This window comes from Eublepharis macularius, chromosome 16 (genome assembly GCF_028583425.1).
Source record: "Eublepharis macularius isolate TG4126 chromosome 16, MPM_Emac_v1.0, whole genome shotgun sequence".
Taxonomy (NCBI): Eukaryota; Metazoa; Chordata; class Lepidosauria; order Squamata; family Eublepharidae; genus Eublepharis; species Eublepharis macularius.
This window is the reverse complement of record NC_072805.1, coordinates 5,388,535-5,405,512: the sequence shown is the minus strand read 5'-3', so window position 1 is coordinate 5,405,512 and position 16,978 is coordinate 5,388,535. Positions and strand designations below refer to the sequence as shown.

Here is a 16,978-nt window from a genome sequence, read left to right as displayed (position 1 = left end):
GAAGCAGCGGGGAAAGAGAAAGTAAATACTGGCAAGATAACCTACTGCCTTAACATCAATAAGAAACTTCTTGTGCCCTCAGAGGACCAGTACAAAACACAGAATACAGTCATGGCAGATATGCAGACAGGCATGTATGCCACTTATGCTCCAATATAGTTGGTTAGTCTTAAAGGTGCTACTGGACTCTCTACTATTTTCCAGACTTTACTGAGATCTTTCCCAAAACTTTGTGCTAAACAGCTTTGAGAAAGACTGGAGAAAAGCTGGGAAAACCCAAAGAGACCAGAAATTCACCACACTTGTGTGTGAGGAAGCAGGGAAAAATCCCACTTCCCACCAGCGATGAGCCCAGGCCAGATAACCCATGTGGAAATGACCTGAGTCTACATGACATTGTCTTTGTTATATTTCTTTATAACCGCATCAGTGTGCATGAAAGGAAAGGGAAGTCCTCCTGATCAAAGGAACTTAGATCCATTTTGATTTGACCAAATATATACATATTCAATTGAAATACGAACACTGGGAAAGCAATTAGTTTAGCAGTTACATTAAATACACAGAAACACAGACATTTAGGATGTGGTTGCTTTTCAGCATGCTCAAGCATTTGTGTGTGGTTACCAGATTGCTGAAAACTCTTCCCTGCAATTACAGTTGAGAGGACTGGCCTTCTTGTCCAGTTCTTTACAAGTTGGAAATGCTAAACCCTGCCTTAAAATCCAAGTGACACATGTAGCATCTTCCCGTCTCTCTTCCTTAATTAACAACAGCCAATTTTATTGTTGCCTCCTGTCCTCCTGTGGGGGCGGGGGATCCCCGGCTTCCAACCTCTGCCCACCTCCACCACCATTCACCTGGCCAGCAGCAGGGGAAAAGAAGGGGTAACAGGCCGTGCAGGACGTGCTTCCAGTGTGGCACGATGACATTCACTCTCAGGAATGATGTCATTGCACAGGCCCCAGAAGGGCTCCCATGCTGCACACCAGGCTGATTCTTAATAAATTGACCCATTTGGGGCCCAAATCGGCCCAGTGCAAAGTGCACGAGTGCCCCTGGGGCCTCTGCAATGAGGTCACTCCTGGAAATGATGTCATCATGCTGCACTGGGAGTGCATGTGTGCTTTGCACGCACACAAGAGGATTGAAAAGGTAAGCACTGCATCCCCCCTCCTGCTGGAGAGGGTAAGGGGATCTGGCAACCCTAGACACTTTAGTAAATCATATGTTCCTTAACTGAAAAAACATTGGAGCCCATTTGCAACGTTGCTAAGAAAGCATCTCACATACAAAACATACACATATGCAAAAGCTACACTGCAACATAATGGTGATGTTTGTATAATCGTATGTTTACAATATTTTATATTCTTCTTATGAAAATTACCTCTTTGTATCAAGTGTTTGGAAACTGTAAAATAAAAGGGAAATTTTATTAGACATAATACAAGAGCTGTACATTATTTTACATAGAACAAAAGATAGATTGATTTGTACATTATGGCAGCTAATCGAAGTTTGTGTATGCAAGAAAGCTGTACTGCTTTTTCTTAAAAAAATTTTTGGAATAGTAGAGCCACATGGCTAAAAATAAACTCACCTCCACCCTAAATGTTTTCCTGAATACTGATGTTTTTAAGAATTGGGGCTCAAAGGATAATCACTTTAATTAGGCAGTGAACTTTTAAAAATAACTGTATAAATAGAACTCACAGCCACCCACCATAGTCTTCTGAGTATACATCAAATCAACGTGGAGAATGTGAAAGGATTACGCAAAACAATCGCAGCTTGTGCCTTACAACTAGGGGCTGCTCAGCCATCCTGAGAAACGTGGCTGATTTTTAAAAGTTTCGGTGAAATTCCTCAGATATCTTCTTAGCAGGAATCTGCATGATCACTTCAAAATTTCACTTCAGGCAACAATAGATGATAATTGTCACCCCGTTATTATCTACTTCCCCTAAAGTGCAGAAAACATCTTTACCAGAAACAAGGCATTCCGGGGGTTAGGAGACACGCCTGGGACTCAGCTCAAGAGACTCAGAAGAATCCCCACAGAAATTTTTATTAGTCCCATCGCAAAGTTTTGCTTAAGGTGAAAACTAGTGGCAACTATTATTTAATAGATTACTATTTAATAGCTGAATGTTATTTAAATATCATTTATTTATTTATTTAAAACTATATGTATTTGGGAGAAGGGGCATCTCAGGCAGTCCCAATTCAACTCCTTTCATTCAGCCAACAGGAAGTAAGGAGAAAAGGACAAGATAGGGTGGCCTGGCAACCAGTGGGAGAGCAGGGTGTGGGGGCAGGGACAGGTGGGGATGGCTGTCTGCAATGATGATTTAGTACGGAGTTTCTGGCAATTCCTAGAGAGGCATGACATCATTTCCATCCTGTTGGTCCAATGGCTATTTTTTTATTTTTCTCCTGTCACTGCTCACTGCCTGGCAACCTAAACTGGGGGGCGGGGGCAGGCAACCCTGGGACAAGGGGCTATATAGATCAGTTCTGGGCATTAACTCTGGGTGCATTCAGCAATTAATACTATTTGCTACGATATGTTATCTTTGTATGAGAGGAATTATCGATTGCTGTGGCTACCTCGAAAGCTCATCAAGAATTATGTAGGATACACATGATAAAGTCAACATTATCTTGTTAATACTGAGTTAAGAGGCCAAAGACAGTTTCCAGCATCATTCACCTACTGATAGTTGTGATGAAGGACACCGTTAGCTGCCTTTGACTTGTAAAATTAGTATTAAGGCCCTTGATCCTGAAAATTTTCTAAGTGCATTGAAAATTAATGAAATGTGGCTAATAAAATCATTAATCTTACTTTAACATTTTTTTAAAAGGCCAAGAACAAGATCTAGGTCTTTTTACATGATTATTAGTACATGATTATTCTTAATGTGTCTCTATTTTGCCTTATGGAGAGGTGTTGGAGACACTTTGAAAAAAATGGTTTCTAGAATTGCCTTAAGAAGTGCCTTAAGAATAGAGATGGGCACGAACAGAAAAAACAAACAAACATGATGTTCGTTGTTCGTTGCCATCCATGAACAGGGACTCACGAACAACCACGAACATGGCCCTGTTCACAAACATGTTCGTGGTTGGCTGTTCGAGGGGGCCAGCAGGCTCTCCTCCAGCCATCATCCAAGTCAAAGTCCCTACTGCACCACTCCCAGAAACCTGACCTGAGCAGGCACCAGGAAAGGTACCAATAATAAATAATAGCTTGGGCCTAGAGCCTGGCAGCAGCCCTGGAACTTGAAGGGGTAGATTCCTACTGCACCACTCCCAGAAACCTGACCTGAGCAGGCAGCAGGAAAGGTACCAATAATAAATAATAGCTTGGCCCAGAGCCTGGCAGCAGCCCTGGAACTTGAAGGGGTAGATCCCTATCCCACCACACACAAAGAAAATTCAAGCTCCAATGCACTCTCTCTCAAAATGCCAACAGCAGCTGTCTCTCCCCCTCCAAAGCCAGAGCTGGGAGCCCCCTCTCCCCTCATCTTTGTTCCCTGGTAACGAATTTGGAGCTCCACATTTGAAAGGAAGACCTGCCTATCAAGCTAAATTGGGCTTAGATTGGGGTTTCCAGGGCAACAGCAGGAGTTCAGACAGAGTTCAGACAATCCCTGCCTAAGTTGCCAAAGGAATTGATTGCAGGTGCCAGACTGTCTGGCTTGACGAACAGCAACGGACGAGGCTTGCAATGACCACCTGTTCATTTAGAATGGGGCCTCATGAACAGCTTGCTCGCAAACAGCAGATTGGGCTGTTCGTGGCTTTTTTTTGGTTTGTATTGCTGTTCGTGCCCATCTCTACTTAAGAAGAGTTCCTGGGATTGGAACCCAGTTTGAATCCCAAGACAATAAAGAATGTGACAATAGTTCAAATAAAAAAATTGATTGGTTTATTAAATGCTGAGCTTCTTACAAATGTGGCAATAATCCTCCAAACTGCCCCCCATTGAAGCATGCTGCCTTCAGGCTGTATTTGACTAGGTAGACAAGGGAGAAAATATAATTAATCTTCGATGTCTTCTTTGGTAATAACGGTCTCCAGCTCTACTCTGTCCCTTTGTTTCCTTCTCCCCACCCTCCTTCTCACTCTCTTGGTCTCTGTCATCTGCTGCCCTTGCTTGTTAAATTAAATTCAAACTCAAGGAACCCCTCCCACCTAGCAATCCAACCAAACTGCTGCACTCCCATTTCTGGAAGGTTCTGCTATGCCAATCATGCCATTTGGCAAAAGCAGGCGCTAAACAGAATTAGTAAATGAGCAACTGGAGTGCAATATGAAGATTCCATCCTGCTACTGGTGGAGCTTTTCTCTGATGCAAGAAATCTTGGGGGGGGGTGGCTGCTGTTGAATTGCTGGAAGGCTCCTTGCACCAGCAGTAAGCTCTTTGACTGTGCCCAGGGCTTTTTTTCTGGGAAAAGAGGTGGTGGTACTCAGTGGTGGAACTCAAGACCACACAATGATGTCACTTTGGGTCAGCTGGAAGAAGGGGGGAGTTTTTTAAAGTTTAAATTGCCCTTGGCGAAAATGGTCACATGGTCGGTGGCCCCGCCCCCTGATCTCCAGACAGAGGGGAGTTGAGATTGCCCTCCGACACTCCAGCAGCGTGTGGGGCAATCTAAACTCCCCTCTGTCTGGAGATCAGGGGGCGGGGTCACCAGCCATGTGAACATTTTCAAGAGGTGCCAGAACTCCGTTCCACGGCATTCCCACTGAAAAAAAAGCCCTGACTGCGCCCAAAGAAATTGTGCCTGTTAGTGGAGCAGAGCCTTTAGCTCCAGCCACAGGTATTTAAGAGTTATTGCAGAACCATCCCTGTTGTGGATGTCTTCTTTTCTGTTACCCATTTCTAGTTAATCACTATATTGATGTATTTTAGGGATGTAGAAACCTGTTGAATTACGGCACTTTTCATGTTCTTTAATGCTCTCTTCATTTCTCCCTAAGTTCTTTTAAAAACAAAAAACAGGCATTTGGGTGATTCTTCTGCACTAGTATTACATTAGTTTTGAGCATGTCTTTGAATATCAATATTTTTAAATGTATAGTTTAATACATCTTATTAAAATAAATTAAAATGCATTCCTTTATATGAAGGTTTGTGTGTGAGAGAATTCTTTCTCATTCCCAGAGATGAAATTGGTATATGCACTTCTGTTTTGCTTTCCTTCTGTATGATAAACTAGAAGAAGGAATGTTAATCTCTCTTTTGTAAATCAAAGGTGATTGAAAGAATCCTTCCTGTTTTCTAAATTATTGCAGAAAGAGTTTTCTTTCCCTCCCCAGAATGAGTGTTGGCCGGTCATTCTTCTCCTTGCCCCCATAAAAGAAATCATCCCATTTCTTTTTAAACACCAAAGGGCAACATAACTTAATTAAATCGATGTGTGAATTAACTTGGTTTCAGTCAGGGCTTTTTTTCAGCTGGACTGCAGTGGAACAGAGTTCTGGAACCTCTTGAAAATGGTCACATGGCTGGTGGCCCCACCCCCGACCTCCAGACAGAGGGGAGTTTAGATTGCCCTACGCATTGCTCAGTGGCGCGGAGGGCCATCTAAACTCCCCTCTGTCTGGAGATCAGGGGGTGGGGCCACCAGCCATGTGACCATTTTCTCCAAGGGCAACCCACTGAGTTCCGCCACCTCTTTTCCCAGAAAAAAAGCCCTGGTTTCAGTCAAAAGTTACAGATGTTGCTTTTTCTGTGTGTGCAAAGACATGCAACTTCTCCATTCAGTGGGCAGGAGTCATCTCCAAGATCCCACAAAAACTTAGTAGCACCTACTAAGAAAATATCAGTTGACCATTTTGAACCCAGCCAATATTTGCTGTGACCCGTCTTAGGGAACAGGCTAAGAAAAACATAATGACAACCCAAGTCACAAATGAAATGGAAGGATGTTTTTAAAAATCAACAAAGAGAGGGAAACTGATAAAAGGAAAAGACAGGATAGCCTTATGATAGAAATACGCTTCTGCACAAATTCTAACAAGCAATCAGAGAAGTGCTGTTATGTTTTTTTTTTAGTAGAAAAGACACCATTAGAAGTACTTGTTGAGCTGAGCAGAAGAATGACTTTTGCATTCCTTGGGCATCTTAGTATGCCTTTGTTTAGCCAACACCCTCATCACCGCCTGTCCACACATTCTATTCAGTCCAATTAATGGCATCTATTGCACCCATACCCCTGAATGAAGACGTGCATGTGGGTTAAATTAGGTTTTATGCATGGCTAACCTGTAATCTCAGAATTTCATTCCAACGTTTTATGTGCAGGTTGTTGCTAACAGGCAGCCCTGAATGGGCACTAGCATTGGGGGGGGGTCATCCAAATTTGGCCAGCATGGCCACTGGCTTTGTGGATCCAAGCGAGTGCATCAAGACTGTGCCGGGAGGCATTAAGCCTCCTTGACCACCCCCTGTGTGCCACTCAAGCCCCTCACGCTGTTCATAATCAAGGATGTGGCTCAGCTGCTCCAGCCAATGAGGGGCTGGCTTGGGAATGGCCTTCAGGGTAGTGGCTGATTATCCTGGCCCAAGTTCTAGCAACTTGCATTTCGTTATGGCTTAGACTTACTTAATCATGGTTACCACACAAACAAGCAAATACAAAAAACTGTGTGGGGCAGAATCTAGTGGTCAGTGCCCGAATTGTATTTTCCATAGCCCACCAGTGGCGGTACAAAAGGGCATCTGAGCAGCAGTTGAGGAACTGGACCTGGACACTCTTACCAAAGTTAGCTGCAAAGTCACAAATGCATGGAGCCGCTAGTTGTATGGCATACAGGCACAGGGCTATGGGGGCGAGCATGTGTCAGGGCATCCAGCTCTGTGCCAGCGGCCCCCGCCCCATATTCATTGCTGCTTGGCAATACTCTGCAATGAAGATGTCGTGTCTCTTGGCCCCACCAACCATGGAAGCCTCTTCCTTGTGTCCCCCTGCCTCCTGAGCTACAGCTGACTCCCAGGACTGGTTACAGAACAAACCACCGTTGACCTGACCCATAGTATCCAGCAACATTCTTTAAATAGACTACAGCCATTTCCACATGCCCTTAAAGGGACGGGACACTAATGGAACACTGGGGACATTTCTGTTTGCAAAACAAATGCTGGCCGTTTGGCTTCCATTTTTTCAGAGCCTTTTCTGGGACTATGGAAAGTGTGTTCCCAAAAAATATACCAAAAAAAAAAAAAAAACCAGAAGCCAGATGGCCTGCAACCGTTTTGCAAACAGAGATGTATGGATTCACAAGGAAAAGCCACCAGCGTTCGGTGAGTGGCCCATCCCTTTAAGGGCGTGTAGAAATGGCCCACCTCTTGTACGAATTCTAAAGAAGCTTAGCTTCCTTCTCTCTCTCCCTTGCACCTGACATTGGCCTGTTTTTAAACGTTTCTCCAGGAAGCAGAGAAGCTGCTTTCACCTACGCCATCACTGCGGCTGGAGTTGCGCACGCCGTCACTGCTGCCTGCAGCCAGGGGAACTTAAGCAACTGTGGCTGCGACCGAGAGAAACAAGGTTACTACAACCAAGAGGAAGGGTGGAAATGGGGAGGCTGCTCCGCTGATATCAGATACGGCATCGAATTCTCCAGGAGGTTTGTTGATGCCCGAGAAATCCGAAAGAGTGCTCGGAGGCTGATGAACCTACACAACAATGAGGCCGGAAGAAAGGTATCTTAGAATAGAAAGGGAGGGGGAGGGGTTCCCTTTGTACTGGTGGGTATGCGGCCACGTTCTCCTTGAGGTGTCTCCCTGTGTGTGGGATTGGCACATGAGACTACTGAATACACTTCCACATAAAACACAGGAAAATAGCTTATCAGGGCAAAGAATTCTGCCCTTCATCCTGACATAGTTTCCTGTGTGGAAGGTTGTGGGGGGGAGGGAGAGTTATGAAGGCACATTCGACTTGCAGTCTGAAGTGGCACAAGCCCGGTTGACACGTTGGTTATTGTATTTATTTTACCTCTTTTATCATTTGTATTGCTCTGTTTGGTGTAATAGTTAAGAGCGGCAGGACTCAAGCCAGCTGGGTGGCCTTGGGTCAATCACAGCACTCTCAGAGCTCTCTCAGACCCACCCTCCTCGCAGGATGATTGTTGTGGGGATAATAATAACATACTTTGTAAACCACTCTGAGTGGGTGTTGAGTTGTCCTGAAGGGTGGTATATACATCAAGTATTATTATTATTAAGTAGATAAAGATCAGTAAATACATAAAATAAGCACAAACTCGATTACATAGTTGGAGAACTGAGTACTAACAACAGTACAACACATCCAATTAGGGTTGCTAACCTCCATGTGAGGCCTGGAGATCTCCTGGAATCCCAATTTATCTGTTCCCCTGGAGAAAATGGCTGCTTTGGAGGGTGGGCTGTAGGACATCATGTCCCGCTGAGCACTTGTCCCTCCCCAGCTCCACCCTCCCCTGGTCCCACTCCCCAAATTTCCAGGTATTTCTCAGCCCTGAATTGACAACCCTACAATGTGGGTGTATGAGGGTGGAGGGGGGAACTGCCTAAAATATTCAGACAATTAAACTACAAATTTATAAAGATTTTCTCCTGAACGGTTTTGTTCTACACTTGATGCAAAATGAAAATCTTGTGAGATTCTTCCTGACCTCCTCAGGCTGGCCACCCTACTAGTTGGGAAGACACCAGAAGAGGCAGAATGGACAATGTGGCCTTAGAGATGGGAGATCCAGTAGGATCACAATTTGGAACGTTAAAAAGCTCCGTGTTAAAAACTCCTCACCGATAGAAAATGAGTAGGGCAGGCAAGAGAGGAAGCATAAATATTCCTCTGAATGTGCACATTTTCTAGTTTTTAAAGTACTTTAAATATGAAATTCAGCTTTTGAAGTCCGTTCTTCTACTTCTGGGCCTTGACAATCCATCTCCACTTCATGCTCCTACATGCCTAATGAGATCTAGGTCTGGGTCAAATTTTAGGAAGAAGCCTTCCAGCATTTTGTCTATCTATGATTTGTCTTTTTCCTTTTCCTGCCCTACAAAGTTTTTAATGCTTCATTTTTGTTTACTTGGGTTGGGACACCAGTCCACTGCCCAGCCAAATATTGGCCATAGATGACTCATTAGGAGGATGTTTCAGAATTTCTCCTGTCTTGACTTTCTAGCCCCAGATAGTGGAGCTCCAAATTACTTGCCTTTGTTTTCAGAGTGGGAGAGATGCATTAAGGATAGAAACATAGAGATGGAATTAACCCAAAGGTCATCTAGTCTGACCCCCTGCACAATGCAGAAAATTCACAGTTACCCTCCACTCCACCAGTGACCATTGCTCTATGCTCAGAGGAAAGGAAAAAACCTCTCCAGGATTCCTGGCCAATCTGGTCTGGAGGAAAATCCTTCCTGGCCCCGAAGGGGAGATTGGCATTACCCTGGACGCATAAGAGGTGAGCATTAGCTTCTCCTTTCCTCCCATCCCTCTCAAAATCTGCCTACGTTTATACTGAGTCAGAGAATCAGCATTGCTGACAGATGGCCATCTAGTCTCTTCTTAAAAACCTCGGAAAGAAGGTCCCACCACCTCCTGATGGTCTGCTCCACTGAGGAACTGCTATAACCACCAGGAATTTCTTCCTTTTGGTTTAATTTTAACCCATTAGTTGTAGTCTGACCCATTTGAGCAATAGAAAACAACTCTCATCCATCCTTTATATGACAGCTCTTCAAATATGTTAAGAAGGCTATCATATCACCTCTTAGTCTCCTCCTCTCCAGGCCTCCCCAGTTCCTTCAACCTTCCCTTCCAGGACTTGGTCTTCAGACCCTTCACCATCTTTGTAGGCCTCCTTTCAACATATTCCAGCTTGTCAGCATTCTTCTTAAACTGTGATGCCCAAAACTGAACACAGGACTCCAAGTGAGGTCTAACCGAAGCAGAGTAAAGTGATACCATTACTTCGCATGATCTGGATATTATACTTCCCTTGATAACAGCCCCAAAGCACCTTTGCCTTTTTAGCTACCGCATCACTCTGCTGACTCATGTTCAGTGTATGATCTAGTACGTCCCCTAGAACCTTGTCACACGTACTACTGCCGAGACAAATCTCCCCCATCCTATAATTATGCCTTTGATTTTCCCTATCTAAATACAAAACTTTGCATTTATCTCTGTTGAAATTCATTTTGTAAGTTTTAGTCCAGTTTTCCAGCCTGTCAGGATCCTTCTGAATCTTCATTCTGTCTTCTGTTGTATTTGCACCCCCCCCCCAATTTAGTATCATCTGCAAATTGAATGAGCATCCCCTCTATGCCTTCATCCAAGTCATGTATAAAGATGCTGAACAACGTGGGGCCCAGGACTGATCCCTGAGGCACTCTACTTGTCACTCCTCTCCAAGAGGATGAGGAACCATGGACAAGTGCTCTTGGGGTGCAATCTGTCAACCACTTACTAATCCAGCTAACTATTAGGATCCAAACCTCATTTTACCAACTTGTCCGCACAAATATAAAGGGGAATCTTATCAAAGGCCTTACTCAAATCAAGGTCCACATAGCATCTCCCTGATCCACCAACGTAGTAGTTCTGTCAAAAAAGGAGGTAAGTTTACTTTGCCGAGACTTGTTCTTGAGGAACCCATGTCAGCTCTTGGCAATCACATCCTTCTGTTCTAAATCCTTATGGACTGTTTGACTGTTTATTCTAGAAGCTTTTGAGGTCTTGATGTTGATCTGACAGGTTGGTAGTTAGCTGGATTCTCCTTTTTCCCCTCTTGAAAATATGGACAACGTTCGCCTGCCTCCAGTCTTCTGGCGCCTTACGTGTTCCTCAAGAATTCTCAAAGATGATAGAGGCTCTAAAATTATATCACCAAGTTCCTTTAGTACCACAGGATGCAGTTCATCTGGCCCTGAGGACTTGATTTCATTTAAAGAAGCAAGATTTCATTTAAAGAAGCACTGGTGTAGTGTGACAGGGGCAGGAGGGGTGGCTGCCACAGGCGCAGGATTTGGAGGGGTGCAAGTCACGGCTGCCCCCCTGAGCCGCCACCACCGCAGCGAGCTTGGCTGGCTCAGCACCCAGCAAGCCGGCCACACACGGGCAACACGGCCGCCCTCCCGAAGGACATAGCGCAGTCACCCATGGCAGCACAGCCGGCTGAGTGCCCAGCAAGCGACTGCATTGCGCCCTTTGGGAGAGCAGCTGCACTGCCCATGTGTGGCCGAATACCAACCCAGGCGAGCTCACTGTGGTGGCGTAGGGGGGGGGGGGCTGCAGCTGCGTCTTGAGAGATGACATCACTGGAAGTGATGTCATCACATAGGCCTGGGAGCGTGTACGCATGCAAAGCACGCAGGAGAGACTGTCACTGCCTGGGCACCCTAAAGCCACGCTGCACTGCTGCTCTGTGTCTATCCTAGGCTGCAACTCCCTTCCTTCATTATGTGTTCTTTTTTTTTTGCGAGGTTGAGCACAGTTTCCCTTGCAAGAGAAGACAGAGGCAAAGTAGGAATTGAGTAGGTCTGCACTCTCTTTATCACATGTTTAAATTCCACTTTCTTCTCCCTGCAGCAGGCCTTCCACTTCTTTGTTGTTGTTGTTTTGCTCTGGACATAACCAAAGAACCCATTTTTGCTGTATCTAGCATAAGCATAAGCTCACATGCTAGCCTAACCTCATATTGAGCTGTAGCCTTTCTTATATGCTCTCCACAAACACTGGCTATTAGTTTATATTCCTCCTTGGAATATGCCCCCCTTTCATTTAGCTAAATGTGTCCTTTTTAATTCTGTTTTTGGAGCCATCCTGGCTCTTTTAGGTGCCTCCTATTTTTCCTTCTCATTGGAATCATTGGCAATTGTGCCTTCAAGAATCCATCTTGAATTCCCTTCTCCTTGCATTTTTCTAACCATAGGATTCTACCCAACATATCTTTGAGCTTGTTGAAATGAGATTTTCTGAATTCCAACCTGTATATAATCTAATTCTCCCATGATTGCTTTGTCCCATCTCTTTGAAAGTTTTGCAGTCTGGTCTATGAATATATCATCCAAGTCTTCTGCCAGGTTTGGTGGTCTATAGCAAAACCTCCACAATAGAATCACTATTATTTCTTTCTAATTTTATTTTCATCCAGAGGCTCTCAGCTGGCCTTTCACACTCGAATTCACGTATTTCCTCACAAGTATATAGATCCTTGGTGTATAATGCTACTCCTCCTCCCTTTCTTTTTGGTCTATTCCTCTTTAACAGGTTTTACCACACAGTCCTAATATTCCAATTGTGAGTCTCAAACCACCAGGTTTTAGTAATGCCTATTAGGTCATAGTTCTCTTCCTGTATTAAGGCTTCAGGTTCCTCGTGTTTGTTTCCCATACTCTGTTCCTTAGTGTAGAGACATCAGAATCCATGATTTATGCAGGGCTTTTTTTCAGGGGGGATGCAGTGGAACGGAGTTCCAGAACCTCTTGAAAATGGTCACATGGCCGGTGGCCCCGCCCCCTGATAGCCAGACAGAGGGGAGTTGAGCTGGCCCTCCGCGCCACTGAGCAGCGTGGAGGGCCATCTCAACTCCCCTCTGTCTGGAGATCAGGGGGCGGGGCCACCAGCCATGTGACCATTTTCTCTGAGGGCAACCCACTGAGTTCCACCACCTCTTTTCCCAGAAAAAAAGCCCTGGATTTATGTATCCTGACTGCTTTGTTATTGTCCTTACCTGCAAATTATTGAGCCCCTGCATATTTGCCCCTCCTTGTTCATCTTTAGTGCTCCTAACTCCAGCAAGTAGCTTTTGGGTTTTTGTTTCCTTTTCTCATAGGATTTAGTTCAAAATCCTCCTTCTTAGGTTTGCAAGGCTCTTGCCAGGCACATTTTTTCCTACCTTCGTAAGGTGCAAGACATCTCCTGACAGAAGTCGTTTATCTTGAAAACCTAGACCATGGTCGAAGTCAAGAAACCAAACCTTTCCTGACGATATCATTTGTGTAGCCGTTTATTTCTCTCTTCCTAAGCCATGATCATCAACAGGAAGAAGATTAATTTTAGCTAATTTATGAGGGGTTAGATGCTACTGATAAAGCAATTTGATCATATTCTCTTCAGCAGTGAGATCTACTGAAAACTTTAATCCAATCTTCAATGCTGATATTATCCAGTATTCACTAGTTAAATTACAGATTCCAAATCTGTAATCCATTGGCTTTACATTTTTTTTCTTGATTTCTCTCTAAATCGAACAATAGATGATATAATTTAGAAAATATATTTCTTTCTCCTGCTATTGATAATTTTTCAAAATCTTATCATTTTTTAATTTATTTATGTATTCATTGCAAGAAATACAAAATATCTTGATTTGTTTGTTGTCATTCTGTGCTGCAAATTTCTTGGTGAAAGAGAATCATGCACAAAGCAGAGCCTAAGAGGATTTTTGCACGGTCAAAATACCTTGGCTTAGTCTTCAAATGGCTTCCCATTCTCCCAAGAGTTCTGCGTGGTGAAAAGCTGCATTTGCTGCAGAATTAATCTATCCCCAGGTTTGCTGCAGTGTTTCTCCCTGTGCATATACACCAATGTATTTTTAAAAGTGAAGTTAAGATGGCTTTTTTGAAGTGCAAAATGTTTTCTTCGGTGTGAACCCTGGCCCTGCCTTTTACCGTCCCCTTTACCCTCCTGCATCCTGGAAATGTAGCCACACATTTCAACTCAGCCTTTCTTCCTCCAACACTCTCATCAGCCCTTAGTTTTCCTTTAAAAGAATCTCATTATTATGTGCAGGGCTTTTTTTCAGCAGGAACGCGGTGGAACGGAGTTCCGGAACCTCTTGAAAATGGTCACATGGCCGGTGGCCCCGCCCCCTGATCTCCAGACAGAGGGGAATTGAGATTGCCCTCCGCACTGCTGAGCAGCGTGGAGGGCAATCTAAACTCCCCTCTGTCTGGAGATCAGGGGCGGGGCCACCGGCCATGTGACCATTTTCTCTGAGGGCAACCCACTGAGTTCCACCACCTCTTTTCCCAGAAAAAAAGCTCTGATTATGTGTTATGTGTTGTGCATTCACTCTGACTTTGGCAGTATGCATTAAATCGCCTTCTCAGCAACAGAAGATATTTAGGTTGCCATTTTGTAAAGGATTCTCTGTTTCCTGCATTTTTGACCAGTTTTGTTTCTGAATTTTTAATTTTTTTTTAAAATCTTCCTGTGCAATGTTGTAATGTTGGAAACTCCCCCCCCCCAATTTCTATAACTATATTCTTTTAAAAAATATTAAGCAAAATAAACTGAGGGAAGATCTCTGTTTCTTGTGTGCATTTACTCTGTCCATTAACTTCCGTTTTTCTTTTTATTCTGATCATGGTGCTTATGGGGCATGCATCATTCTCCGGTCTCGTTGTTGAATAGGTCGTGTTTAGGTCACAGTGACCACGTGATTGTGATAGTCCAACCACTACAGAGAGTATCCGGGCAGCCAAAATTAGAAAAGTATCAACTGAAACAGTGGCTATTTCCATACTACCTTAAAATAGCGGCAGGCTCCCGAAATGCTGGCAGCTTCTTCTTGCGGTGTTTTCTTTAAAATGGATGTGGGGCGTTTTTTCAGCTCATATTGCGCGAAGGCGCTGCCAGCATTCCAGGAGCCTGCCGCTATTTTAAGGCACCGTGGAAACGGCAAGTGGTGCCATTTCCAGCATTTGCATTGCTGGAACTTACACAGCAGCATGGCAGCCCAAAACAAAGGAGTTGGTGGTTGAGGAGTCTCATAGTGCAAAAAGGAGACCCTGGATCTAACGGAGTCTGGGGAGGAGGAAAAGGCCCAGGAGGTGATTTTCCCATTGAAACATTGACATCTTTGAAAAAATTGCCAAGCAAACGGCCAAAAGGGGACACAAAAGAATAGCTACTGAATGGAGAATGAAATCCAAAGCTCTACAGCAAGAATATAAACACGCAAGAACCCACAACAGCTGCTCTGACAATTCCCCAGCATCATGTCCCTTCTTCTGGGAGCTTCACCATGTTTTAAGAAGAGATGCTTCCAGAAAACCTTGCCAGTTTGCCAGAAGCATCACTGAAAAATATCAAATTGAAATTAAACCCAGACAAGACCAAAGTGATGCTTGATGGGAAGTCAGATATCCTGAAAGACATTGTACTCCCCACTTTTGATGGAGTTCGTCTGACCCTTGTAGAGACATTTAAGAGCCAAGGGATTATACTGGATCCAGCACTACTACTAGAAAAACAAATTAAGGCAGCTGCAAAAAATGCTTTCTACAACCTCACTCTAGCCTGGAAGATGGCTTCTTATCTTGACACAGCCGACCGGGCCACCTGGATCCATGCTATGGCAACATCAAAACTTGACTATTGTAATGCACTATATATTGGTCTTCCATCTAAGTTAACTAGGAGGCTCCAATTAGTGCAAAATGCTGCAGCTTGACTGTTGTCAGGAGCAAGCAGGAGCACGAACATCACTCCCATCCTGCAGTCACTCCACTGGCTACCTATCAGCTACCATGCTCAATTCTAAGTACTGGTTATTACATACAAAGCTCTTAATGGCCTTGGCCCGACATACCTACGGGACCGCCTCCCTCCCTATGTCCCTCCATGGCAGCTCTCGCTCATCTGAACAGGTTCTCTTGCAGGTGCCAGCCTGCACACGGGCAAAATCAACTGCAACCCATATTCTCTGTGGTGGCCCCTACCCTATGGAACAGCCTGCCTGAAGAGGTCAGGAGAGCTCCCATGCTCTTGGCTTTCCGCAAACAATGCAAAACTGAATTATTCAAAAAGGCTTTTTTACTCAGATAGGAGGGCGGTATTGTAGGGAAGGGGTCTTGGATGTTTCGCCAATGAGTTGGGAACCATGGGCTTCACCATTATGTTGCTTTACATATTATCTGTTGCTTTGAATATGTACTCGTATATACTGCGTGTGCTTCATGTTGTCTAATGTCAATCCTAGAATGGATTATGTTCTGTTTCAGCAGTCCTTCAACCCTGTATTGGATCCTTGCTAATGCGATGTCTCTGTAAACTTGTATTCATCTACCCCATGACATTGTTTTATGGAAATGTCCTTGACACTGTGTGGAAATGCCTACCCTTGTCCTTGCTATTGATTGTACTGATCTCACACTATGTAATCCGCCTTGAGTCTCAGTGAGAAAGGCAGACTATAAATGACATAAAATAAATGAATAATTTCAGACTGGGGACATCCCTTGTGGGCAGAGAGATGTTGATAAAGGGTTCAGAGGAGCTCCTTACTCACGACAATCAATCTGCAAGACATTAGCACCTCCATCCCTTCCAAAATAGGTAAGTAAACCACAAGCAGCCTTCATGTGCTCTTCCTTTTTTTGACATAGACTCTGTGCATTACGAATAACCTTTGTTAACCTTTGTTAAAATTTCTAGCACCCTCTCCTGAGAAATGCCCAACAGACCTGGAGAGCACAGCAGACTTGCTGGAATGTCCTGAGAGCCAGTGGGAAAGCAGGGATGGAAGTATGTATGTCCATGTTTATGCCACAGCTGGCTGAATAGGTGAATTAATAACTGTATTTGCAAACCATGCCAACGTTCACAAGGGCACTCGACCCAGGTATCCCAAAAATGTTGTAAGGATGGCATGGGGAAGGGGGGTCTTTTTCTCTTTCCTTGTCCCCCATACCGAGTGTTAATCACAGCTTCTGAAGTTTGCTGCTATTCCTTAAATGAACAAATATTTCCCATATGGAATAATAGCCCCAGGTTAGAAATGGATACTGATACATGTATGCCCAGCAGGAAATGTGCATCGGTTCTTGATTATGCTTGTTAATAGGGGGTTCCCCCCCCCAAAAAACATCCCTGGAAAATCCAGATTTAGGAGTCCCAGAAATATTCAGGATTCACAAAAATCAGGACTGATTCTCTGATTTGATTCAGGCAGATCAGAGAAA

At 44.3% G+C, this 16,978-nt stretch overlaps 1 protein-coding gene across 1 annotated transcript in view; it reads left to right on the top strand.

The window, feature by feature from the left end:
* WNT7B (Wnt family member 7B) overlaps nt 1–16,978 on the top strand; it is a 174,678-nt gene that overhangs the window by 143,111 nt on the left and 14,589 nt on the right. Inside the window, exon 3 of the mRNA XM_055000751.1 lies at nt 7,446–7,717. Coding sequence (XP_054856726.1) covers nt 7,446–7,717 — 272 coding nt within the window. The remainder of the gene's footprint in view (nt 1–7,445; nt 7,718–16,978) is intronic.